The sequence below is a fragment of the Anas platyrhynchos genome, chromosome 26, assembly GCF_047663525.1.
Source record: "Anas platyrhynchos isolate ZD024472 breed Pekin duck chromosome 26, IASCAAS_PekinDuck_T2T, whole genome shotgun sequence".
Lineage (NCBI taxonomy): Eukaryota > Metazoa > Chordata > Aves > Anseriformes > Anatidae > Anas > Anas platyrhynchos.
Window position 1 is genome coordinate 2,362,691 of NC_092612.1, and position 26,595 is coordinate 2,389,285.

General features: G+C 43.0%; 1 protein-coding gene and 2 long non-coding RNA genes across 3 annotated transcripts; all 3 read left to right on the forward strand.

The window, feature by feature from the left end:
* The first annotated feature begins 5,545 nt into the window (after positions 1-5,545).
* On the forward strand, positions 5,546-8,402 carry LOC139999575 (uncharacterized). The gene is made up of 2 exons (XR_011805028.1): positions 5,546-5,652; positions 7,181-8,402. It is a non-coding gene; the product is annotated as an uncharacterized lncRNA (long non-coding RNA).
* Positions 8,403-15,489: 7,087 nt separating this feature from the next.
* On the forward strand, positions 15,490-18,434 carry LOC119713848 (uncharacterized). The gene is made up of 2 exons (XR_005261004.2): positions 15,490-15,627; positions 17,542-18,434. It is a non-coding gene; the product is annotated as an uncharacterized lncRNA (long non-coding RNA).
* A 6,636-nt stretch (positions 18,435-25,070) lies between these two features.
* On the forward strand, positions 25,071-25,982 carry LOC119713840 (claw keratin-like). Its single transcript, XM_038168023.2, has one exon. The coding sequence runs from the start codon at positions 25,203-25,205 to the stop codon at positions 25,635-25,637; it is 435 nt and encodes a 144-aa protein (XP_038023951.2). The 5' UTR covers positions 25,071-25,202; the 3' UTR covers positions 25,638-25,982.
* Positions 25,983-26,595: the final 613 nt, after the last annotated feature.

The window sequence follows — 26,595 nt, forward strand, 5'->3', positions numbered from 1 at the left end:
AAGCATTCCTATACAGTAGATGTCTTTGTAAAGGTCCCAAAGCAATGACAGTCATTGGAAACAGCCTGCGGAAGTTTCATATTAAAGGATTTCAAAGCACTCTGCAAATCCTCATTAATGATTTATACATGCAAAACACTTATTATCATATTTTAAGTATCCAGAATGATTGCAGTGTTTTAAAAGAGTTACAAAGTCACCCTGAAATGTGTCAAGGTTATTAATATACATTCTCTAGTTATGTATTAAGGTGTTTGCAACATATGCATTTTTGTTTGATTTTCATTTGAAAAGTAGCTTTGCACTGCTGTCAGGTTTCTCAAAATATGCAACCAAAACAAAAAACAAAACAAAAAAAAAAGAAGTGTTACAAAGAAAACCTGAACCTTCTCATACAAAACCATTTTCTCAGAAATTACACAAATGAGCACCTCCTTGCTTGCCCTCTTGTATGTATGTGCAAACAAGAAAGAATAAGAATTGTGTAAGAGTACATGATCTGCACATATAGTTTAGTTTTGTTTGCATTTGCAGGGAGAGTCTCAGAAAAACCTGAAACATTCATAGACTCAGATTGAAAAATGAGTGACAAAATAAACACCTTTCAATTCCAGAGGCTGTTTTCAGAGTTAGGAGAATGATTCAAGTGATATTCTAGGTTTTCTGAATTTCTAATGAAAGAAACCTAAAGGCAGAATATGAAGGTCAGAAAATGTGCATGAAGAGCTTACTTGTAGAAATAAAATTCTGGGTAGGTAAATATCTCACACACGCACAAAAAAATAAAATAAAATAAAATAAAATAAAATAAAATAAAATAAAATAAAATAAAATAAAATAAAATAAAATAAAATAAAATAAAATAAAATAAAATAAAATAAAATAAAATAAAATAAAATAAAAATTGTAATCCTTCAGTTAATTTAAGAAAGTCCCCACAACAGAGGCTTCCTATTTCCTAATTTATTCTCAACTTATTGTTTCCTTTACTTGTTTCCTTGATTTGTTTCTCTTTAGCTATTCTGCTCAGAAAAGCATATAAATCCACCTTAAAGAAATTGTTCCCTGGTAACCAACTATTAAAGGATGATTTTGAATGTATATTTTTCTTTAGGGGGATTTCTTTTTAATAAAGATCATTTTATTCCATAGGCATTAATTTGCATGCATTGATAATTGCAGATTTGTTAAATGACAACTTAGGTTTCAAAAAACATAAAGGAAGCCACGGATTTTAACTACTGTTACATGGATGGTAACAATACTTTAGCTTTGAAAAACTTTGATTTTTTTTTTCTGTTTTATGAAAAAAAGCAGTGCTCACTATTTTTTCCAAGCAAAGGAAAAAGAAGCAGTTTTGAGTCTCCAGCCTTCTTGAAAAGTTACATTTTGTCCAGACCAAGAATGTCTCCACAAAGCTAGGATTTATAATCCCTTTGGATGCTTATTCCCTCAGATTCAAATTCAGGTCTCTTTTCTCTAGAAGTAGTTACCCCAGAGAGAAGGACACTCCGTTACCCAAATCACTGGCCTAGTCACAGTCACACACACTTCTGACATCTTAGGGACTGAGCTTTTGCACCAAATCCTCAGTTTTATTGTAGAAACAGCACTGGGAAAATATGACTATAATGGGTACTCTTGGAGTTCAATCATTTATTAAAATTCAGGTCTGTGTTTACTTCCTGACTGCCACAGATTTCCTGTGTCATTTCAGGACATGTCAAAAATTGCTCACTGTGCTTTTCTCAACTGACAGCCCCTCCCTTAATCCCTGTGCATTAAAGTTGCATTTGTAAGAGATAATAATCCCTCCTCTTTTGTTTCCCAGGTCTAATCAGTTCCAATACTTGCTATTCAGTGCATGGACTTGTCCTTTGTTTGCCTGATACAACACAGTCTTAGTGAAGACTTCAAACAGTTGCTGGAATTCAAATTATAAATACGATAAATGCCAAGGAAGAAAGCCTGTTTTACTCCAGGCTGTTCCATTTGCTCACCAAGTGACCTCTGGTGATTCATTTAGCCTCTGTGCTTCACTTTATTAAATCTAGATAATAACTAGAATTAAAATTTGCTCAAGGCAATGAAAAATTAAGCTGTGAGGGAAGTTAGGTAGCATTCAGTATAGTGCCCAAAATTGCAAAGAAAGTAAAAGTCTCAAGGAGCCCCACGACATAATGTGACAAGGCACTGGAAAAAGAGGATGCAATGAGCACAAAGCATTGACCAGTCTCTGGGACAACATTTAGAAAGGAGTCAGAAGATGCATAAAATGAGTAGTGACTATGCTAAGCCTGGATTAATGTCACAAAGTGCTGAAACCACAGAAGATGAGCATAGTTGGCAGCTAAGGTGTTTGTGTTTTTGTTTACTGGATACTTCCAGTTATCTTCCTGTACTGTTTACTAAAGACCGTATCCAGTTTGCCTGAAGCGCTTGCAGCAAAGCCTCCATAGGGCATTGCCCTGGTTCAAGCAAGGTCCAAGGATAACCAGAACCCCAGCCCCAGGGAAGGAACAGCCACTGCTGCTCTTGGGTTCCTGCATGGCACCCACATGAGTGTCTCTCACTGGGGGGCTCCATGTCTGGACCATCACAGGGATACTTGTTCTCTGCTTATAAAACTAAATAAATGGGCACTTCCAGTAATTAAGGGATCTTCTGCATACAACAGCTTTCATTGCTAAGAATGGCACCAGTGGTGTGTTATAGTTCGTTAAGAACTGTCTTTTTTTTAAAAAAAAAAAAAAAGTTTTTCAGGTTTATCCTGACTTGGCATATGAGAAGCACATTGTGTGAATTTTATATTGTGGTCAATTTGCAAGAACCAGAATTTTGTTAAAATAATTTATTTAGTAGATTCATTCAAAATATATATGATTCTCCATATATGTGTGTGACCATACCCGCAGCTCTTCAGCTGAGTGCTCAGGCAGTTTAATTACATGGGTAGATTTTAGGACGTTCTTATTTGCCTTTACTCTTTTCTTCCTGCTGTGCTCAGAAATCCTATTTCCTATTTTTAGTCAGAAAAATTATTTTTCCCATTTCTTAACATGGTCTTAAAAAACAACATGGCTAAGAGGTAACAACACTGTGCTGGGGAGGAAAAATAAATATAAAGGCAGCTCTAAGGGTTAAACACAAATCCACCTTTTTACTCCAAACTTGCCACCTTCTGGCAGAAGGGAAGCACCCATTTCACTCAGTGGCATTCCCCACAAATGCCTATTCATACAATAAAGATCAACACAAGATGATCAAGAAATTTAGCTCTTAATCTGTACAATAAGACATTTGCCTTCAGTGAATAGAAGCTATATCTTACATATGTTATGCAGAAGGAATAGGCAAATTTTTTTCCCCGTAGCTTCAAGCAGACATTTGATTTTGAAATATTTTAGACAAGTCATGGTAAATGCTCTGGTAATCTCTGCAAAGACTGAAGGCAAGCTGATGCACATGCAAGAGCACAACGTATCTGGCAGTTTAAAGTTTCCTAACAAGGATGAAGAAGAGAAGCAAAAAGGGACCAAAAATGGGAAAATTGTCTCCAAATAAATATACTGCATTATGCAAACTTGAAGCGTCCGGTCGCCAACCTTGACTTCAGTCCTTCTTCAGGACTGTGAAGTGCTAATGAAATAATGTATTTCAGCTTTAGATCTTTACTGTCTCCAGCACGGCTGGTGCATCTCTTCTCTCAAAGGAGGACCCATCAGGGCTCCTCACGTATCTTGATAAAGCAGTGATGTTACCTTTCATCTGGACAGGGAGGTCTTTCCTAGAGTCCTCTCAACTGGGTCGCTTCTCTTGTTACTCCAGTCCCAGACAGCTTCTTATTCTTGTAATAAACTTCATTGTTTTAAAGTAGATGTCAGGCTATGGAACCCCACGACAAAGACCCTGCTATCAAAAACTACTATTTCTCTTTCACAAGATTTATATTCCAAGTGAAAGGGAACCATTGTGTGGTGCTAGGAAGATGACATGCCTGCCTCCCTTGCCTTACAAACTTGATGAAGGATTCTTTTGTTTGTAATTATTTACCCAAAGTTTTCCTTCATATCATAAGCTATCTGTAGCTTGGGAGGATGTTCACAGGGGTCCTAAGGCAAAAGCATTTACAGAGACTTGTGAACAGAACAAAAGATTTCAGACCAATTCCCAGTCATTTATGCAGATAAAACATCATGCTTCAGGTATGCTAATGCAACACAGCAAGTTCTATTGTACTACCCAAGTGTGTTTCCAAACATGTAAATGATCCATATCCTTAGTATTGCTAAAAGATTTTAATTAAGAACTTTTATGTATTTTAAGTATTTTAATTAAGAACATTCTGAGTTATGAGCTGCTGTGTCATGTGACTGACATCAAAAACTCTTCTATCTACACTAACTTCTCCAGAAGCCTGCTCCCAGCGAATCCCGGTTTCCTTCTCCTCATTTAACATGCTTCTGTTATACTGATTTTCTCTTTAAAGTAACTAGAAAAACATTTTTAATTTTACATCTTTGTCTCACTCATAAAAATCTCGACAAACTGACAGACCTCATTTTCTCTTATTCTTCAGTAGTCTTATATTAAGCTTATGTCTCTCATGTGTTAAATTAATTTCTAATCAGGATAGAGCTATTTTTTGTGCATGTTCTTTCCAGTCATCACCTTGGTACTGTCACTGAAAAAAACAAAGGCTGGATGGAAACACCAGTTTCATAGTACAGTACAATCTTCCCTGTTGCAATCTTCCCTTTTCTGTAGTATTGCCCTTTTCAACCCAGTCAAAAAAAAAAAAAAAAAAAAAAAAAAAAAAAAAAAACACCCTAAAAACATACTACCATGATGCTCTATGACTTCACTTTGAGTCAGTGGCAAAAAAACGTGGGTGACACCTGCCTGTCTTTAATTGTAACATGGTCAAACCCTACAAAGAAAGCTGAAATAAATCTACATGCTCCACTCAAATCCTATGCAAGCACTATTTGTAAAGTGGATGTTAAATAACAGAAGTCTCTCCCTAGAAACCAATCCTATTCAAAGGCAGTCTTACTCGGAAGATGACTACAGATGTATTTAGTTCTCCTTAAATGTGAATATTCACTTAGAGCCGTAACAGCTTCAGGTTAAGCTCCCTGTAAGGAATTTTAGGGGCAAACTCTTCTTTACCATGCTGCACACCAGCACAAATTAGGGAAAAAAACAATAAAATCCTATTCCCTGACAGCAAGTGGTACTGCTGGTGCTCCCTTAATTTTCTTTCACAAATTGAATTTGATGGGGGGCAGCAGGGAGATAGAGCAAATACATGAAAGTGTGGTCAACTTATGATATAACTGAAATGTGGCTAATGAAGTATATCTAGTTCTTTTTGACCCATGAAATGTTAGTGAATCCTGCCTGCAGGGTGTAGTAGCATGTTAGCACACTACATGAATGTCCAATAGCTAGCAAACACAAACAGCGAGCAAAACAGTTTCATTACTTGCATGAAGTTATGCATGCAGCAAACTTTGTTTTGCAACTAATTAAGACTGCATGCAAAAAGGGTGTCACATCCTTCAGGCAATTTGACTAAGTGTATAAAAGCATTTGCTACGTAGAACTCTTCTAATCACTTTTCTTAAACTCTTCTCCTTGGTGATCCGGGTAAGTCAATTTTGAATCAATTACTTATTGCTATCTAAATATTATCAAATGATAGGTTAAACTTAGGAAATGGTAAGGGGGTATTCTTCCAGAAATATACTTTCTATTGACCTTTAGTTTTAAGTCAATTGAAGTTTTATACTTCAGAGGTGGAAGCTGGCATTTGCAAACTATGTTAGTGTTCAGGACAACAGTTCACTTAGACTAGGAATGGTATATAAAATTCCCTCAGAACTCTAGAAAGTCTCAATAATTTCATACTGGCAAGCATTCTTTTCATACTATAAAGACTATGTCACATTAAACAAATTAACATTGGAAAAAAATACATATTTTTTTTGATGTTCTCACCTTCAGCTGTCTTCACAGAAAGTAGTGTCTTTTAACAGCTGAAGCTGCCCTAAATATTTTTAAAAGCCTACAGTGACTGGAGCTCATTTTTTTTCCTATTAAAGAGTCACTTTACTGCTGGTTTTGTTTAAAATATATTTTAAGCAGTGCTGAATTACTAATTTAGAAGGATCATACAAATTCTCCTTCACCTCTCTTCATGGGTTCTAGGGTGAGCTTCCACAAGTTGTTGGTCTCCTTCACACCACTTGGGGATCCCTGCCCTTAGACTGATCTGTGGTAGTGATTCTTACCCGGTCAGAGGAAAACTAGCCATTCCAGATCCAGCACTTCAGCTGACAAAATAGCCTGTTGTTGCCTTTGTCTTACCTTCAAGTCAAAGGCATGGGGTCAATTGGCAAAAGCTGAAGATGCAGACCTGAGGTTGGGAGAGGACAACACAGACGCGTGGCTAAAACAAGACATTTAGATGGAGACAAGAAATCTCCCCTAAATTTTCTTTTTCCTGTAGACTCATGGAGTAAATGTTGGGATTCATTTGGGAAATCAGTTTAGGCCCACCCTTTCTGCCAACCCTTAATCTCTTCCACATCAGTTCCACACTGATCAAGTGAAGAAAATTATCACTTCTCCCTCACTGTGTTTGCCGCACCTAATTAGTGTGGGCACAATTCAGGGCAAGGACTGCTTGTTAATCTATAATTAAACAATGCCCAAGAAAACCTGACCTTGATATCAGGAGCAGTTTTAAAGAGCTGTGTGATTTCAAATATAAGAATCTGTAATCTGGAGGATAACTAATGAGACTAATAAAAGATGGGTGGATCTCCATCCCATTTCTTACTGTTCCACTTCTAACCAGATGAGGTGAGGTAACTTGCTTCATCCCTGTATTTTGATTTTGCCAGTGCTGGGGATTAAAACTGGAGTTTTAACACAGAGTTGAGCTTTGGTTACAGCTCTCAGCAAGGTTTGAACAGGCAGTAGGAGGGAGACAGACGATTGCAAAAAGAGGACACTGGACATACAGTCACCTAAAATACTTGCAACTTGGAATACTCCCAATTGCTATATCCAGCACACAATCCTATCTTCCAAAAATCTTGACATGCAATATGTTATCTTCTTGCTGGACTGACAACTGCCTTTTCTCTCCTTCCCTCTTGCTGTGTTTCAGGTCTGGATCCATCACATGTCTCCCTACGACGAGTGTTGCCTGCCGCCGGGGGTGGTATGCCCTGAGCCATTTGCCCTCACCTCCAATGAGACCTGTGTCATAAAATACCCCGACACGATAGTGGACATAGTGGAACCTGACTCGCCACCATATTCTGTGATCTATCCAGGCCCAACTCTCACCACTTTCCCTCAGCAAACCATAGTGGGATCTACTGCACTGTTCGATATCGGGAATTTACTTGGTTCCAGGGGATCTCTTGGGTTCAGGGGCATGTGTGGTTCTGGGACAGCATGTAACTCAGGATTACCATTTTTTGATACAGGAAACTGTAATACTTTGTCTCCTCACTTCTCCAAGCCATTTTGTTATAGAACTTGCAGGCCAGCCTAAATCCATGGATATCCATGCTGGATTAAGTAAAAACGAGAACTGAAAAGACAGATCATGACTAAGTTTATGGATAATGGGTTGTAGAAGTGCTGAGCTCCCACAGTTCCCAGTGGAGTCGATAAAAGCATGGCTTCCTGGCACTAGACCTGCATGAGGACTAGAATTTCCAAACTACAAGAAATTGGAATTTCACCATTGATCTTATCCAAAATTAGGATGAAATGAAAAAGAATTCTCCAAGAAACAAGATTTTCAAAAAAATATTTTTGGTTTGACAAAACTGTATCTCTCAATAAATTAAAGATTTTATGCCAACATTGACTTTTTATTATCAATTCATCTTGAAAACACAATTTCTTAAAATTATATGACTGAAAATCTTGGGTTCCAAAAAGATTTTTTTTTTATCAAAATTGACATTCACGTATACTTTGCTGAACCAGCATTTACCACCCCCCCCCAAAAAAAAAAAAAAAAAAAAAAAAGTTAGCTCTCAGGCATTAGTAAGTCTTCCTTATACTTTATTTCTGCTTAAGACCCATGATGTACTGGCTTACCAGCTTATTTTTCTGCCTATATCTCATTTAATGCAAACCAGGGCAAAAAAAAAAAAAAAAAAAAAAAAAAAGTTCAAGCAATTGTAACAGCAGATTTCATTGTGAAATATTTGTGAGCAAAAAAAGAACAACCTATGCAGAACCATGGAACTGGAGATTCACTGTAGACCCTCATGAAGTCCTGGAACTCTTCTGATTATATCCTATCCATCTAATTTTGTGCATGTATATTCAGCTTTTCATTCGCATTAAACATTATCATGCAGCATGCACTTTTTGTTTTTCCTTTTTTTCCCCTACACTCTATTTTTGAACCCTTATGAGTCCCACCTCAAGCGGTGCTGTCACCTGCCTGAGGTGCACCACCCACACCAGCATTAACTAAATCACTACCTGATGTTTAGAAACCTTTGCATTTTTTAAAGCATCCATCCCAACTGCATTTTTGCGTGGAAGAAAAATGCTGTTGTATTCAGAGGGGGCCGTGCGCTGCACAGCAGCACAGCGGTTCACAGGAATCCACCTGGCTACAGCAGCATAGAGCACCATGAAATACCCTCCACACTCCTTCCCCAGTTGTTAGGAGCACAGAGATGCACAACACATGCAGATTTTCAGATTGTCTTGAGTGCCACCATGAGTTTCCTAGCAAACTAGCAAGTCTATTCTCCCAAAACTGCGTAAAATCGTGAGCTGAGCACTCACAACAGCAGGGCACTGTGGCAGTCTCTGGGTCACTCTGTTGGGACAACTTGTGCAAAAATCACCCGCAACCTGGATACATGCAACTTAAAAATGCAAAGCAAACGTCAATTGGCCAACAGACAACAACAGCTAGAACTCAGGTGCTATTAGGCTAAGTATTAATGTGCTGAAGAAGCCAAGCAGAGGAGTGATTCTGCTTTTAAATTGTCTATATTCTGTGACTAGGAAGGATCATCTACTTCTCCCCTACCCCATTATCCTGTGTTTCCAAAATGTTTGGAAAAAAAGACAAGTAGAAGGGGGTGGATTTGAGGCTAGGCCTGTAGGAGTAAATCCATGAAAAAATACATAAAAATTTGTACCCTGAAGTCAGAGACAAATGCTGATGCCTCACAAGATTTTTCAAGTGGAAACCTTCTTCCGTCATTGTAATTCCCAGAGGACTATTTCCAACAGCCCTCCCCATCCCCCAGGACATCCTCTCCATACTAATCTACTCGAACTCTTGGAGTCTGCAAATTAAAGCCGTAGCTTCTATTCCCATAAATTAGACCCACTTCTGAGGGATTCTATGTGATCCTTGCAGTAATAGCACGTATCTCTGAAGTTTCCAGGTTATTTCATAAACATTAATTATGTTTGTACACATGCAGTGTTGCAAAACTAAGTGTATGCCTTCAGATTTAGACATCCAGATGTTGAGTAACACCCACACTTTAGAAATGTGTGAGGATTTCAAGAAGTATTTTGCAGGGAGATCATTATTTTACAGCTTTTCCTGAAAACAAGCTTTTTTTTTATTATTTTTTTTTATTTTATTTTCCCCTCCATTTTAAACAAACCACCCCTCGCATACCCTAAGGCTTTTTGAAGTACATGGGACAAACACCAAGAAAGTGGAATCCAGGCATCTCCCTCTCTTTCCCCTTTAGCAACCCAGTATGCATTATACTCAGTTTACATTGGGCATGAATACAAAATATTCATGTATTTTGAATATCTGCTCCCTGCAATAGTCCAGCCCCATGAACATATCTCACATAGTGGTTTATGTAATAGCAGATCAGCTAGTCAGGTACTAGTAGCTACTTCTCACCTGCAAACCTGCTACCACCACACGTCCTACAGATTTAGCTGTGACACTTGTCCTAGCATTGGTGATGGAGGATCCCGGAGTGTATATGTTCCTTGCTATTCCTTTCCCAAGGATCTGTGCAAGGCTTGTGTTGGTCACAGACCCGTAAGTGACCTGGCATATAGGTGTAACTTTGCTGCTGATGCAGTCAGTTGCTACATGGTCCCAACACTCGAACAACAGCCATCCTAAAAAGGAGGGCAGGTGTGCACAGCACTGATGTCAACACTGGGAAGCTCCATGGAACTATGCGCTCTAGGAAGGGGAAGGACTGCTGGGGTCCAGGTTGTGTACTAGAAGCCTGCTTCTACTGCTGCACACTGTTTCTGTACTACCTGGGCTTTGGCTTAATCAGATTTATACTCCCAATTGCTCCCTGCAGTTTGGGAGGTGCTTCTCTGAGGGTCTCAGAGAAAATCATTCACTGGGAAATCTCCAAAATGCCCTCAGGGAAAGAGTTTCAAAATAATTCCAAAGTGCTTTGTATTGATTTACATAGGCAAAGTGCCTATTATAAAGTTAATATCACTTAACTCAACTTTGATGCCCTGGGATCAGATCTTTACTAAGAAGTAGCTATTTATCTGGATCAGATGCATTCAATAATAAACCTTGAGTATGTAAAAGTTCATCACTTCAAACTTTCCCATGAGGTAGGCTATGTTCATGATTCTCCCCAACATTCTCTTCTGCCCCTCTTCCATTTCAGAGATCTTCTATGTGCACGCAGGACCGTAATAATCTACTCATACTATTTGTATTCTTGTCTTCTCTTTATTCCCTAAATTGCTACTTCTACATTCCTTATCCCTAATTTCTGGTCTGCCCTCTAAAGGAACTGTTCAGTAATAACACCTATCTATGGCTGTTTTAGAAGAAACAAGTTCAAAATTCTCATCTCATACTCGTTTTTACTTTTTCTGCACCAACCACAGGAACAAAACAAATTGAACCCTACCTTATCAGGCTCTGCACAAAAATATCAAGTAAAAAAGAGCACTTTAAATTACATGTACAAACTTCATTTGTGGCACTTTAGTGACACAGTAATCTTCACTTCCAGCCCCTGAGCTCTGACTATTTTTACTGCCACTAAGGGCCAGACCCCCAGGCTGTGATGTGGCAGCAGAGGTCTGTGTGCCAGACAGCATTCCTCACCCTGTAACCATCCCAACTCTGAGGTCTGCCAGGGAGGACATAGGATGACTCGCAATGAATTAAGCTGCTACACCCACAGATTGCTAAAAATACTTTCTTCATTCTCCTGTATAATTTGTTTACATTCCTGTGGTTTGATCCTGATTAAATAACTTCAGGTTTCCATACCATAAATTGTCCTTAAATTTTGAGGTGAATATGTGGGATCTCCCTGAGGGGAAACTCACTTGTTAAATATATCCTGCGGAATGCTGAGATCAAATACTTTCAAAGAATTTTGTGAAGGCTCTACAAAATCTTCTATATGCACCACACTGCATTATTAAAAATAATCAGTGTTTCAGTAAGCTCTACTACCACAAGATTGACACCCCCCCCCTTCTTCCTATATGCCAAAACCCATTCTGCATGTTCTTCATTCAATTTTCATTGAGAAATAACTGCTTTAAAGTGAAGTTTCAGATATGTACAATGATTTCATATAATATCATTCAGAATAGCAGAGGGATGTTAGAGTTTGATAGAGCCAAATTGCACCAGACTCGGATCTAATTATTGGTTAATATAAGATTTTTCTTAGGTCTCTGATCCAAACTCTTGTTCTTTCTCAGGATTTTTTTTCATCCTATCAGAACCCCTCTCATTGTTTACACATATTGCTCCTCGTATTCCTGCAATCTGTCTCCATAAAGGACCTGGCTCCATTTTCTCTATAACTTGTGCTCACCTAGAATGGCAGTTCAGCCTTTTAGTTTTGTGCATCTGCTCATCTATAGTGACAAATACATAGCAACAGTAGCTCCTTCTAAACCTTTCGACAGATCAGTCTGATGATCCCAGATATGGTCCCATTCAGGGACCATCCCTTACATTGCTATTTCATAGTCAACACCAGGCAGGCTTCAGCTTGATTATGACATTTCAGGTAGTGAAATTTGGATGTACACCGTTACAATTTAATCTGGTCTGCTCTTTAATTCTAGGAAACCAAACAGCATCTTCAGCATCCATATTTATAGTCATGTTGAAGGCAACAAGTCACTTAAGACTAGGGCTGTGCACCTTACCTGTGGCAGAAGGAAATCAGCTTGCTGCTTATCTGCCAGGTACCATCTGTGCTGCTGCCTGACACTGTGCAATGAGGGGCTGGGGGCCAGTGTTTGGGAAGCAGATGAGAAAAATAAAGAAAACTCAAAACAAAGGGAAACTGAGGCAGGTTATGTAATGACACACAGGGCAACTAGAGGGAGCTGTGGAGGCTAAATAAACCAGGGTTGACTCGGTTTCTCCTAAACCTGTCTGCAGGGTTCACGTTTCTATCTAAATGTTAAAAATAAAAATAACAAAACAAAACAAAAAACAAAACACAGCATTAGCAGGAAAAAATAAATAAGATCCATGGTAGGATCGGAGACAACACACAACCTACATAAACTCCAAACACATTTTACATCATTTAAATGATTTCTTTTGCTTTCCTGCTCCTAATAAATTAGCACTTAGACTTTCTTGTATTACATTTCAACACTGCTCTGGTCAGCACGTAGTGAAGGAGGTGTCTCATCTGCCCTGCTCCCTCTGCTCCCTTCTGTGTTCTTTGAACACCTACTTCCTCTGAGTTTCTCACACAGACTTCAATTTGTTTAGAGTTCTTTGTTGTTTTTCAATGCTCAAAACCTAGGTTAATCCCACATAGCAGGGAAGAAAAAGTAGAAGTCTTTGCTTCTTGTACCCTGTTTCCTGGGCTGTTAAACACAAGTAATGAATTGGTGAAGACATGGAATATCCAGGGAGCCCTGGACCCCACGTCACTGGTCCTGACAAGCCTGGAAAGCAGAGAGCCAGCAAGCAACCATGTGTCACAAGGCCATTACACAAGAAAAATTTCCCCTTTTTAATCCACTAGTGCTCTTGAAAGATCTTCAGAAAAGTGCCTGTTCTGTTGAACTGACAAACATGCTTGGAGAAGCCTGATATGCATCCTGGTGGACTTTTCCAGTATCTGTGCACCTTTATTCAGCTGTTCTCCTTCTGCCATACATTGGGATTTATGAGGTGTTTCTGGAAACACCCTATGTAGTTAAACGCCATGAGAATGCTGAGGACTGCAAATGTTTCATAATCATTTATGAATATGTGGCTTATGCAAATAGATCTATAATGATAATAGCCGTAGGTGACGCCTAGTGTTGGGCAATAGTATCACCTTAAAGGAGAGATATCAAGGTCATTTCTGGCATTGTCCTAATTAGATTCTGATGCCCTGCCTCAAATTTTGAATTACTCAACTTTCACTTGTAGTTTGTATAAAACCAGAAAGCCAGAGATTTGGCTAGCATAAGAAATGTTGGATCTATAAATTAATACATAATTGATTAACATTTGCTAATGATCTGGACTTATATTTTAATTCTTACATGCCTAATGGGCAGAATTTTTGCTGATATAATGTGTTTACAGATGATGTAAGCATGTAGAACTTCTTTGAAGTACCCAGAATGAATGTTGCAGATCTACATCAGCAGAGCATCCATCCACAAGCATTTTCCTTTGATTATTTCTTCATTAGCAAGTGCCCCTGACTCAGCTTTACAAAGAAGACTTCTGTGCTCTGAAGTTGAACAGAACAGGTTTGACCACATAGATCATATCTTAGCTAGGCAAGAGCTATTATTAATGCTGGCCCTGCCTTACACAAGGATGTAATTTTCTAAAATAATTTTAAAATTAATAGATGCTCACAATATTAACATTGTATATTGTGGTGTATGCAGTCTTCTTTCCTCTTTACCTTTTGTTGCCTTTATGAGTCACTCCAGAGTACAACATGAAAACCAGAAGGGAAAAAAATAAAAATAAATCTGTAGAGTATTGCTAAATCATGAGGGAATTCTGAAGAGTTCATTTTCCTGTGGGGCAAAGGGACTACATCTTAATATGACAGCCAGAATTCAGTTCCTACTTATTTCCTGTACTCATGGGTATCTCCCAAATGCTGTGGAGATGAAGCAAAAATCCAGTATGCTTAGCTAGAATACGTTTATTGGGATGAATTTCACTCTTGTTACATGTGCTTTAAAAGTCATGCAATACGGGGGGGGGGGGGGGGGGGGGGCAGCAGTAGTCTTCTAGCTACAAATTATGCGTAACTTAGGACCAGGAGACCTTGAGAACATCGGAGAAGAAAAAGGAAAAAAAAAAAAAAAAAAAAAAAAAAAAAAAAAAAAAAAACACTATTTGCAGTTGAATTGTGAGTTCCTTTGATGCATACTCCGTATCGCCGTATCGACACCACCTCGCAAGAACCAAACCATGAAAACCTGAGGCCACCTCTGCTGTGGCCTATATCCACAGCTCAAAGACTGCGCCAGTATTCCCAATACCTGAACTCTGCCCTCATGTGCACAGAGGAGCAGTGCATGAGGGGAGGCTCCCAAACACATGGAGGCTCCCTCTGGTGGAGGCAGCCTCCGGGGCGGGGGGGACCTCAGTGACAGGCGTGGGTGGGAAACCCATTTTCTAAGAAATCGGTCCACTGTACTCTCTCTTCCCTCTGGAGGGAAGCTTCATGCATAAAGACACCAAGCACATTAAAAAAGAATTTCATGTCATAAACACCATGACAGTGGGTTTAATTCTTTTTAATGAAGACACCCTAAACATCCCCCAGGCTGTAGAGCTTATCAGGAATATTCTGGAGACATGGGGAAACAAGATTTCAAAGTACTTCACAAACATGTTAATATGCCAAGCTTGGAAGTTATTTTATGTTAATAGTAATAATATCCTAGTGGATTTAGACTGTTCTGACCTCATACAGAATGAAAAGTGTAAAACATTTATTTAATCAACTCCTCATTTTAGACTTCATAATTGGAGATGACTTCATTTTTATTTAATAGATAGTTTTGTGATAGTTCTGCTCTTTAAAGTTTTTGCACCAGATAACTCCTCTGACTTGGGTAAGAACACATCCATCAGCTTCACTAACATTGTATCAGATGAGGAAGAAGCCCTGTGCTTCTAGAGATTTATCTAGGCATGGAGAATGTTAGGAGATGTTACCTGTATTTCCAATATGGAAAATAAATCTTGCATGTGTTGACACAATTTGTCACTGACATTTCTAAAACTCCCTGTGCAATCCTGTTTTTAGCAAAGGTAAGTCACTAGAAGCCTATTCATTCATGTATTTTTAATTCCTAATGAAATCAGTAGAGTAAAACAAGGAAATTTCAAGATGAAAGGAACTTGCAGGCTACAGTCTGCATTTTGAATTATTACCTAACTTAGCTTTAGATAATCATAAACAGTGAGCAAAACAATTACAGCAAGTACAGGAGTAATACATGCAACAAAGTTTGCTTCATAAGTAATTAAGGCCCTTTACACAAAGGGCGTCTCAGATCCTCCAGGCAATCTGAGAAAGGATATAAATACACTTTCCGTGCAAGGTTCTTCTCACTACTTCTCTTGACTTGTTCTCTGCGGTACACTGAGTAAGTCTGATTTGACAACTATAAAAATACTGAGTTTAATGTTATTTTAGCGTAAGTTTTGTTAAACTTGGGACTAAAACCTCTATCAGAGACATTAGTAAGCATCTTTCTACAGATGTTTTTTTGTCTGATGGATAAAGGCTGTAAAATAAAAGGAAGAGTTTTTCAAGACTCCTTTGGGCTACTAAATTTATGAGAGAATTGGGAAATTTTACTCTCCATTTAGAAAATTTCTCAGAAAAGTACTAAGAATAGATTTTAGCTCTGTTTTTACATATATGCCATGCATAGGAAATTTGTCAGTTGTTAAGTGGGGGAATTTCCTAGACGACTGTTGAAGTAAAACCTCATTGTTTGAAGGTAGTTCAGTGTAACTACAGAGATGCAGCATTGCTTTTATTCTTAATCTGTCCATCCTTAGCTAATTTATTTGGAGTCCCAACAAATTACACCTGGTGATGGTTCGATACTATTACATAATGTAACTGTGGAAAATAAGCTTTCATTTCTAATTAATAAAATGTGACTTTGCTAGCATTTTAATGTGTTCTTATAAAGATGGAGGTAAGCATTTTTTTGGGTCAAAGCTAAATTCTAACCTGAAGGTATTTGGGGAAAAATAGCAGACATGCTTCCCCTCTCCCTGAAGAATGATGTATTTGAGAATCCTTTTGAGTATATTTGAAATTACTTTTGAGAATACAGCTGAGACAAGTAAATAGATGTGAGTTCATTGCCCTGCCTATTCCCTATGCTAGCATCTGGTACAAGGTAACACTGAGCTCCTGAAGTCAGGGAAAGTAGCTTTTAAGATACTTTCATTTTATGCTTTGTGGTTTAATTGTTTATTATAAAGTGTTTTTGGCTACATAATTTAAGAACCTGTATATCACTTCTCCATACATAAGACTTATTGATTTTATAGATTAGCTCCAAATTATCCTCCCTCTACCTTTAGAAGCATTCTGCATTTACTTACTGTGAGGAGTGCTTTAAAGCTGCCATATCCCCTAGTCCTCACTTTCAAACGTTTAAGGACAGTAATTTAATACACTGCAGCACACAGGGCTTAACTGAGAACAAATTAATACTTTTTCCTTATTCTTCACTGTACCATGTCTTTGATTTACAAGTTTAAAAATTAGTGTGATGCTATACCACGGAGAACTAGCTTGTATGTAGAGATTTAATGTGAAGAAAGAAATAACCATTATTAAATTTGTCTGTACCCAAGCCCCAATCTAGAGCTGCAAGTTTTGCATTCGGGTTGGCAAAACCATTCATCCACAATTTAAATATTGTAAGTGTGGTGTTTTACTTATTAAAACGGTATTTTTAATCCCCCTTTTATTCTTAGCCTTTATTTCTTCTGTGCTTTAATGGAACAATGCTCGGTAATACCAGAAATTTGCATGGAAAATAGAAGACGTTAAGCAGGCTGCTAAACAGATCACTCGGTACTCAATTCTATTGAAAACCTGGCTCTCCCCGCCCTTTGCACCCCTCTCTGTAAAAAAAAAGAATGTAGGCACTGCCCTGAGAGGCTGCCCGTGGGAGGAGGAAGGAGGCTGCTGGAACAAGACCCAACGCATCTCCAGAAAATACTGCAAGAGATGAGCTTTTAGAGCACACGTGAGGTTTGGAATTGGCACACAGGAAAAGGGCCAGATTTTCGCTCCTAGAGGATGAGGAGGGAGCATGATTAAAGCAGCAAATTAGAAAAGATAAATAGGTGCAGGCTAAGTAAAATGTTGTTGAGCTGGGGAGAGAAGCTATGCTGTTTTCTTTATTCAAATTATCTCTCTTAAGATCTCTTGGAGTCAAGCATAGAAGTATCAGCAGCCAAGCACACGGGGTATATTTGTTTTTTTTTCCCCTATTTTCCTCCCCTCTAACTTCACAATGAAATTGCAGGACCCTCCTCCGCAGCCAGGCAATGGCTTCCGAGCAGCTGGCATGCAGCAACCCCTGCGAGGCGAAGTGTCCTCAGCCCCTGGCTGCCAGCAGCAACGAGCCCTGCGTGGTTGCCTGCGGTGACTCCCGGGTGATCATCTACCCACCACCCGTCGTCGTCACCTTCCCAGGGCCCATCCTCACCACCTACCCCCAGCAAACAGTGGTGGGAGCCTCAGAGCCCTCTGAGGTGGCCCTGGCGGAGCCCCCTGCTGCAGCCCCCCTGCCAGCAGAGGCCCAGGGGAGGCTGGAGGCTGCAGTGGAGAAACTCACCCCGCAGGTTATCGCTCGCCCAGAGCCTCGGTGCGCTCCTAAATACTCCTACACATATTCTTCCCAATGGACACATCCATGCAACTTGTACCGCTCTGGAAAACGGTGGACATACTGAGCTGGGATGTGAAGCGGCTTCAGGTAGCTCAAGCCCCTGGCAATGCAGGAGGGCTGAGCGGCCAGGCAGGAGCTCAGCATTGGGCATCGCCTGGCTCCAGCTGGAGGAGAGCTGTGAACACTCAGCACCTGTGAGAGGCAGCTCATGTGTGCAGTTTCTCCTTTTGCCTTTAGCTTAGGTTTGTTAGCCTCTGGCTTTCTGGTTTAGTCATCTGCTTACATTGTGCTTTGTTTACTTCAGTTACGTTATTGACACTGAGTCTAGAGAGGTGACTTAGGATGCTAGAAATTGCACACAGCAACTGCACCGAAGGAAAAAAAAAATATATAGGCTGCATCACTTTGGTCCTGGTGATAAACCAGACCACAGTGAACCCCCAGAAAGATAATCTTTATATTATGTACAATTTTGTTCCAGAATTGTAGAAAAGCTGTCTCCTTCCAAATAAATTTTCTATACCAAACTATGACTTTTGGTTTTCATTACAACATAATTGCTGCCTTTTTCTTTCACTTCTCAATTGAATTTATAGTATATTTATTCGTTGTCATAGGTATTTCATGTTTCCTCTTTGTGCACAAGTATCACAAAATCACACACACACTTTTCTACATGATCTCATTAGATATGAGCTTAATATTTGACAGCCCCCAGGACCAACCTGAGTCTCTGACAGTTGCCACTTCTCAGGTAATGATCTGTGCCAAATTTCCCGTGTCCATCTCAGGACAGAGCAACTTTCCAACACTTGGCCCCAAGCCCCAAGTAAGGCATGCCTTGCTGGGTGCAGCTCTCCAGGTGGAGAAACCCAGGGCCTAGGCATAGCCTTCCAACACACAGCATGGAGCTTCCCTGAGGCCATAAGACTGAAAGGAAGCTCCAGAGATACCTGCAGAGGAAAGCAAAGGCAGTAGACATGCTGCAGGGTGAAAACTTGGTGCATCACAACTGGTGGGTGGCAACGATAAGCACAAGTTTCCAATGAGCTGAAAAAACATTGCTTTGTGTCCCAATAAAAATTTTCTTTTGTCTTTCCATCGAGAGGAAAGGAAAAGTGTATCAATTTCCTCTATACTAAATTGTTTTTAATGTGAAAATATGCATAATTTTCCCACAGGATCAACAAGAAAGAAACACTTAACTAGTTTAGTTTCCATTCCTCTATAAATCATTAAAAGCATAAATCTGAATTTTGCCTTTAAATCTATTTGTATTAGTGAAGTTAATTATTTGATAGCAACTTTCCCACATTTTATTTCAAAATGTTTTCTAAGAGAAAAACAGTGCTTCCACAAAAATGTTACCAAACCCACTTGCCATCTGGTATTTCACATCATCACCAATGTATAAAGATATCTCGCATCAAAGTGAAGACAAAATTCAGACAAGAAATTTTATTGATGCAATACAGATTCTTTAATATGAATGGAAAATGCAGTAGAAATTGAAAGAAAAAAAAAAAAAAAGGAAACAAGAGAAAAAAAAAACAAAAAAAAAAACACAGAAACAATGAAATGGAATCACAGAAATACTAAAGCTGCAGCAAGTTACAACACAGGACTTCACCTCAAAGATTTCCCCTTCTTAACACCATTCAGGAACCTCAGATCTGGGCAGAGAGGGGAGACACACGAGGATGAGCACTGCTCTACTGTATTGCAGATAGAGGGGAGCTTTAAAAAGGCATTGTTAATATCCTGAAGGCCCCAGATATATATCTGCAAGGTTATTTGCAAAAAAGAAAGGAGCAGTAGATTAAAGTAGCTGCTTTGGCATAGGTGAAAGAGGGACTGAAAGATTTATTCTGCATCTGGTGGTAGAAATCAAGGGCAGCTGTTTGTAAAGGCTCAAGGCAAATGCAGCACTGCATTCCATAGGCCTTTGGAGTTTAGCAGGGCCCGCAGTTGCCACTGAGGTACCTGTGGTTTAGAGCCCAACCTCCGTATCCGCAGCTCCCAAAGGCTCCATAGCCCCCATAACCTCCAATGCCTCCATAGCCCAAAAGGCCTCCATAACCCCCAAGGCCTCCAGAGCCCAAAAGGCCACCATAACCCCCAAGGCCTACAGAGCCCCCAAAGGCACCACGGCCTCCAAAAGTGCCACCAAAGCCCCCTGCAACAGCCGGGACTCCCGCCGAGCCGACCACAGCATGCTGAGGGAAGGAGCTGAGGATGGGCCCAGGCAAGGTGAGCACCGTGGCTGGGGGCTGGATCACCACCGTAGAGTCGGGGCACTGCCGCACGCAGGGCTCATTGGCGCTGTCAGCCAAGGGGGCCGGGGCAGCCACCCCACACACAGGGGCAAACAGGCTGGAGCAGGACATCCTCCAATTTGAAGGCAAAGCTGCGAGAGAAGGCAGAGCTGGGGTCAGAACATCATCACATTGCAAATACCCTGTTGCCCTCCTGTACTTGGAGCTTCTGCCCCAGGAAAGGCTCTGCACCAAGTAAATCAGTCAGAGCATAAGCACAGTTTTCACTTGGACAGCTGGTGTGAACAACTTGATTTCCCTGATACGGAGGACACAGGAAAAAACACATCATCCAAAGCACATAGAAAGAGAGCCAAAGGACTCAATTTCATTGGAATGCTCAAAGCACCATGCCTAAAAAATTCAATATCCATCCTTTCTGTAGCTATGAAACACTACATTAAAACCAAGCCTATACAACACTGCAAAAACAAAGGCAGAACCCACACCAATACATGCAATTGATGAAATGACTGCTGAGGAATAGAAGAGGCACATAAAGCATGGACTTACCCGAGTGATGCAGTAAGAGACAAGTGGAGGACGCAGGATAGAGGGCTGTGGAGCCCTCAGCTCTTTTATACCTGCTAGAGACAGCCTGCAGCATCGGGCAGGTGGCATTGGACAAAGCCCCAGATATTCATGCAATAAAGCCATCATGAATCATGACAAACACAGAGATGCAGGGCAATTATATCCCTCCACATTGGGGACTTTGAGACTCAAACGCGTCCTGGGGAATGGGGAGGTGATGGGAGGAACAGGCTGCGACACAACTACATGAAAGGCCAGCCACTCCTGAACCTGACCTCATGGCAACAATAAACTCTGATTTCTTCCTAATCCCAAACTTTGTCTATGTGGAAGAGTCATGGGTATTTAGCAGAAGAAGTGCTTTGAAACCCTCTGCACAGCCAGCATGCCTGTCATTACTTCCCTTTTATTGGCTGGTAAACAGAGGTGGTATAAGTTTGGGTAAAGGGATGAAGCTGTCCCACCCACTTGAAGAAGACAAAACACCATCACAATGTACAGGCAAGGGCTGCAAAGCATTTGGGTGGGAATTGAGGAGCATCCCTAACCATTGCCCTTCTTCTTGCCCTATGGGGCATGCGGTACTCCTTGCTCTCCAATACACCTATAGACCAAGCAAAGAACTGTGGCAGTGTTGGCGTTATGGTTGAAGCCCAATAACCCTGGGAATTAGAAATTCATTGTTGTTTCTTGTTGCTGTGAGGTCAGCTTTAGAAGCCAATGACCCTTCATATAGGTGACAATCATGGTTTCTTCTTCCCATCACCTCCCTGTTCCCCAGGGCAGGTTTGTATCTCAGTGTCCCCGATGGTGAAAGATATAATTGCCTCACACCTTCACGTGTTTAAAAAAGGGTTTCAGCTTTATTGCATGAATATCTGGGGCTTCCAACACCGCATCCTGCCCCTTGCCACGGGCTCTATGGGAAAGATGTAAAAGGGCTGAGGGCTTTGCAGCCCTCTATCCCACTTCCTCCACTTGTCTCTAAACAGATCACCTGGGTAAGTCGTGCTCTTGGAGGCTTCTCGGGGCTCTCTCCCTGCCTCCATCAATACAGCCTCTCCCCAGACCCTTGCCTAACTCTGCCTGCCCTTTGCAGTACTCCTTGCCTACGTGGAAGATGTCCTGCTCCAGCCTGTGTGCCCCGGTGTGTGGGGTGGCTGCCCCGGCCCCGCTGGCTGACAGCGCCAACGAGCCCTGCGTGCGGCAGTGCCCCGACTCCACCGTGGTGATCCAGTCCCCGGCCACAGTGCTCACCTTGCCCGGACCCATCCTCAGCTCCTTCCCTCAGCACGCCGTGGTCGGCTCGGCAGGAGTCCCGGCTGTTGCAGGGGGCTTTGGCGGCACTTTTGGAGGCCGTGGTGCCTTTGGGGGCTCTGGAGGCCTTGGGGGTTATGGTGGCCTTTTGGGCTCTGGAGGCCTTGGGGGATATGGAGGCCTTGGGGGTTACGGAGGCCTTGGCGGCTATGGGGGCTATGGAGCCTTTGGGAGCTGCGGATATGGTGGCTGGCGCCGGGGCCTCAGGTACCTCAGTGGAAACTGCGGACCATGCTAGGCCCACCTATGGCTCCAGTCTGTGATGAAGGAGAGCTCTGCAGTTGCCCTGAAATTTTCCCACCTGATGTTGCCATTAAAGGCTCCGCTTTATCATCATCGGGCTCAAGATCTTGGAGGCATGGCACCTGCATGGGGCTCCTCTGTGCTTCTCCTTCCTGTTTGAGCTTTGCTTTAGGAATCAATGCCCCACAATGATGCAGCCAAGAATTGGACGCCTCCTGTTGCAAGGCTGCTGCTCACCAACGCTCTGCCTTCTGCTAGGAGTCAGGGACTACACTTCTGCCACCTCCCTAATCCCCTGGACCTGAAATAAAAGCTCTGTTAAAACACATTCTGGACCCTGTCTTTTCTGTGACACTTCCTCCATTCGCTTCTTCCTGTGAGGAGTGGGAGCTGCCATCGGGGAGTCCTCAAGAGTACCACAGGCACTCCCTCATATCCTCCAAAGGCCCTGCACACATGGCCATTACAAGAAGGTCACCACAGCCTCCCCAAGGGCAAACGCCTGGTTAAAGTCACCAGGGAGGCCAAGGGGCAGAGGAAGGAGGCTGAGGGACCCCACCAGCCTTTACTCCAACCTGATCGGTTTCCCTCCTCTTCCTACCACATCTGCATAGAGCACTGGCAAGCTTTTCCCCACCACTGGGCCAGAAGCTCTTCCCTGGATACACAGCTTGCCTACCTGTAGCTGATGGACACAGCTCTGGCCAAGTAGGACAGCAGTGCTCCACACAGCTCCATGCTGCAGACATGCTGCCAGGCCTTGGCTGCCCTTCCTCACACACCAGCACACAAAGCAATCTGCATGGCCAGGCCCCCAGAACACCGGGCCATAACAGCCGTGAGGAGACACGCCTGCTGCCTCCCACCACTCTGCCCTCACCCAGCATGCATGGGATGCTATGTGAGGCAGCACCCAGTGGTTGGCTGGCGGCCCTTGCAATGGAGCCTGGGGAGTTGTGTGGACGGGCAGAAATGCCATTTTTCCCTTCCCCTGCCTTGACAATTATGGGTGATGCATGTTCTCCTGAGCCCCCACCACTGACCAACGTGCTGCCAAGCTGCTCTTCTTGACTTCCCTCGCAGGAACAGTCTCAAAGAAAGACCACTGTGCAGAGCCAGGATCACACAATCAGAAGAGGTTTGGGAAAGGAAGGGACATGAGGTGGGTACGGACACGAACTGCCTACTCAAGGCGTTTGTGCTCCCTGGATCTGGATGGCTGCAATGGGTACATGGATGTGAGGGGAACCTGGGGCAGACTTGGTTGTGTCTCCTTCACCCCTTCCCAGTGCCACCACCTGCAGCTGTGCATGTGGGCACAGTCAGCAGGTGGCAGCAGCCCTGACCATGCAGTGGCCATCTCTCTGTCTCCCCAGACCTCCATGGCTGACCATAGAAAAGGCAATATAAAGAGGTCAAACATGCTGTGGTGGCTGTGCGAGTTCTCTGTCATGTTCTCCAAGTAGTATTGGGGATGTGTTGCCTTTGTACCCGGTGAGAGAAGGGAGGAGGTTCAGGGGCCTGTCCTCTACAAGACCCACTGGGGCCTCTGATCTTCAGTCGTAATGCCCTGCCCCAGCGGCCCAAAGACCACAGTAGCAAAGGCAGGAGTGCAGTCAGCAGCCCAACTGCCCTGGCTCTGAGTTTTGGGGGAAGTCTGGAAGAAGAATGATGAAGAAATACCATGGGTCAAGAATGTGGTGCAACAGAGCTTTTATTGAAGGTCCAGGGAAGCAAAGAGATGGCAGAAGGGCAGCCCCTGGGCAGAGGCAGCCTCCAACTCCTTGCAAGATGCAGAGAGGAGGAGAGCAGCAGCCAGCCACAGGAAAAGGCATTTCCATGAGGTTGCATTGTCATGGGGCCGCAAGTCCTGAAGCAAAGCTCGTCAGGGACATGATAAAGTGAGAGCTAGGCCCCATGCAGGCACATGACCTCCAAGCTCTGGAGACGGGTGACGCCAAAGAGGAGCTTTTCCTGCTGGTGTCATGTCGGGACGTTCCAGAACAGCTGAGGAGCTCTCCTTCTTCAGGGGCAGGAGCCAGACGAGGGCTTAGCAGGGCCCACAGTTGCCACTGAGGTACCTGAGGCCCCGACGCCTGACACCGTATCCGCAGCTCCCAAAGGCTCCATAGCCCCCATAGCCGCCAAGGCCTTGCCTGTACAGGGTGATGGTGAGTGTTTGGAATTTTCTGCAAGTGGGTGGGATGACTTCATCTGTTTACCCAAACTTCTACCACCTCCGTTTACCACCCTGTGAAATGGAAGTAATGACAGGTGTGCTTTCTGTGTACAGTGTAGCACAGTGCTTCTTCAGCAAAATACCTCTGACTCTTCCACAGAGACAAAGTTTGGGATTAGGAAGAAATCAGGGTTTATTGGTGTTGTGAGGTCAGCTTCAGCAGTTGGTGACTTTCACATAGTTGCATGTCACAGTCTGTCCCTCCCGTCAACTCCTGTTCCTGTGGGCATGCTTTTGCCTCATTTTCCTTGGTGGGGAGGGATACAATTGCCCTGACTCCACGTTTGCCGTGATTTGTGCTGGCTTTATTACACGAAAATTTGAGGCTTGTAATTGCATGAATAACTGACGGATATAATTGCCCTGCATTTACATGCATGTCATGAAGGGTGTCAGCTTTATTGTATGAATATCTGGGGCTTCCACATCTGTTTCTAGCTACGGGCTCTCGTACGATGTATAAAAGGGCTGAGGGCTTTGCAGCCCTCTATCCTGCTACCTCCACTTGTCTCTAAACAGATCACCTGGGTAAGTCGTGCTCTTGGAGGCTTCTCGGGGCTCTCTCCCTGCCTCCATCAATACAGCCTCTCCCCAGACCCTTGCCTAACTCTGCCTGCCCTTTGCAGTACTCCTTGCCTACGTGGAAGATGTCCTGCTCCAGCCTGTGTGCCCCTGTGTGCGGGGTGGCTGCCCCGGCCCCGCTGGCTGACAGCGCCAACGAGCCCTGCGTGCGGCAGTGCCCTGACTCCACCGTGGTGATCCAGCCCCCGGCCACGGTGCTCACCTTGCCCGGACCCATCCTCAGCTCCTTCCCTCAGCACGCCGTGGTCGGCTCGGCGGGAGTCCCGGCTGTTGCAGGGGGCTTTGGCGGCACTTTTGGAGGCCGTGGTGCCTTTGGGGGCTATGGAGGCCTTGGGGGTTATGGTGGCCTTTTGGGCTCTGGAGGCCTTGGGGGTTATGGAGGCCTTGGCGGCTATGGAGGCCTTGGCGGCTATGGGGGCTATGGAGCCTTTGGGAGCTGCGGATATGGCGGCTGGCGTCGCGGCCACAGGTACCTCAGTGGCAACTGTGGGCCCTGCTAAACCCACCTCTGGCTCCAGCCTCTGACTAAAGAGAGCTCTGCAGCTGCACTGGTATTTCCCAGCATGACAGCCGCAGGAATGGCTCCCCTTTGGTGTCACCTGTCTCTAGAGCTTGGAGGCCTCCTGCCTGCATGCGGCCCAATTCTGACTTTTACCTGCCCCGATTGAGATTCTTTTCAGGACTTGCTGCCCCATGACAGGCAGCACAGTATCTTCCTCCTGTTCATGTAGCATGGTTGCTGGTTACCTCCTCTGTGCCTTTTCCAAGGACCTGATGGATGCCTCTGCCCAGGGGCTGCCCTTCTGTCAACTTCCTGCTCCCATGGACTTTTAATAAAAGCACTGTTGCACCACATTCTTGACCCATGGTATTTCTTCATCGTTCTTCTTCCAGACTTCCCCCAAAACTCAGAGCCAGGGCAGTTGGGCTGCTGGCTGCATTCCTGCCTTTGCTACCGGGACCCTTGCTTCTGCACGTTAAGCTGAAGGAGGGGAGGTTTAGCTTGGACATCAGGAAGAGGTTCTTCTCCAAGAGGGTGGTCGCACACTGGAACAGGCTCCACAGTGAATTAGTCACTGCACCAAGCCTGTCTGAATTTATGAAGGAATTGGACTGTGCACTTAGGCACATGGTCTAACATTTTGGGAAGACCTGTGCGGTGTCAGGTTTTGGACTTGATGTTCCTTAAGGGTCCTTTCCAACTCGAGATATTCTATGATTCTATGATTCTTTGTGCAGCTGGGACAGGGCATTACGACTGAAGATCAGAGGCCCCAGTGGGTCTTGTAGAGGACAGGCCCCTGAACCTCCTCCCTTCTCTCACCGGGTAGAATGGCAATGAGTACCGAATCCTATTGTGAAAACATGAAAAAGCAACAGCCATCTTGCACAGCCACCACAGCATGTTTGACCCCTTTATATTGCCTTTTCTATGGTCAGCCGTGGAGGTCTGGGGAG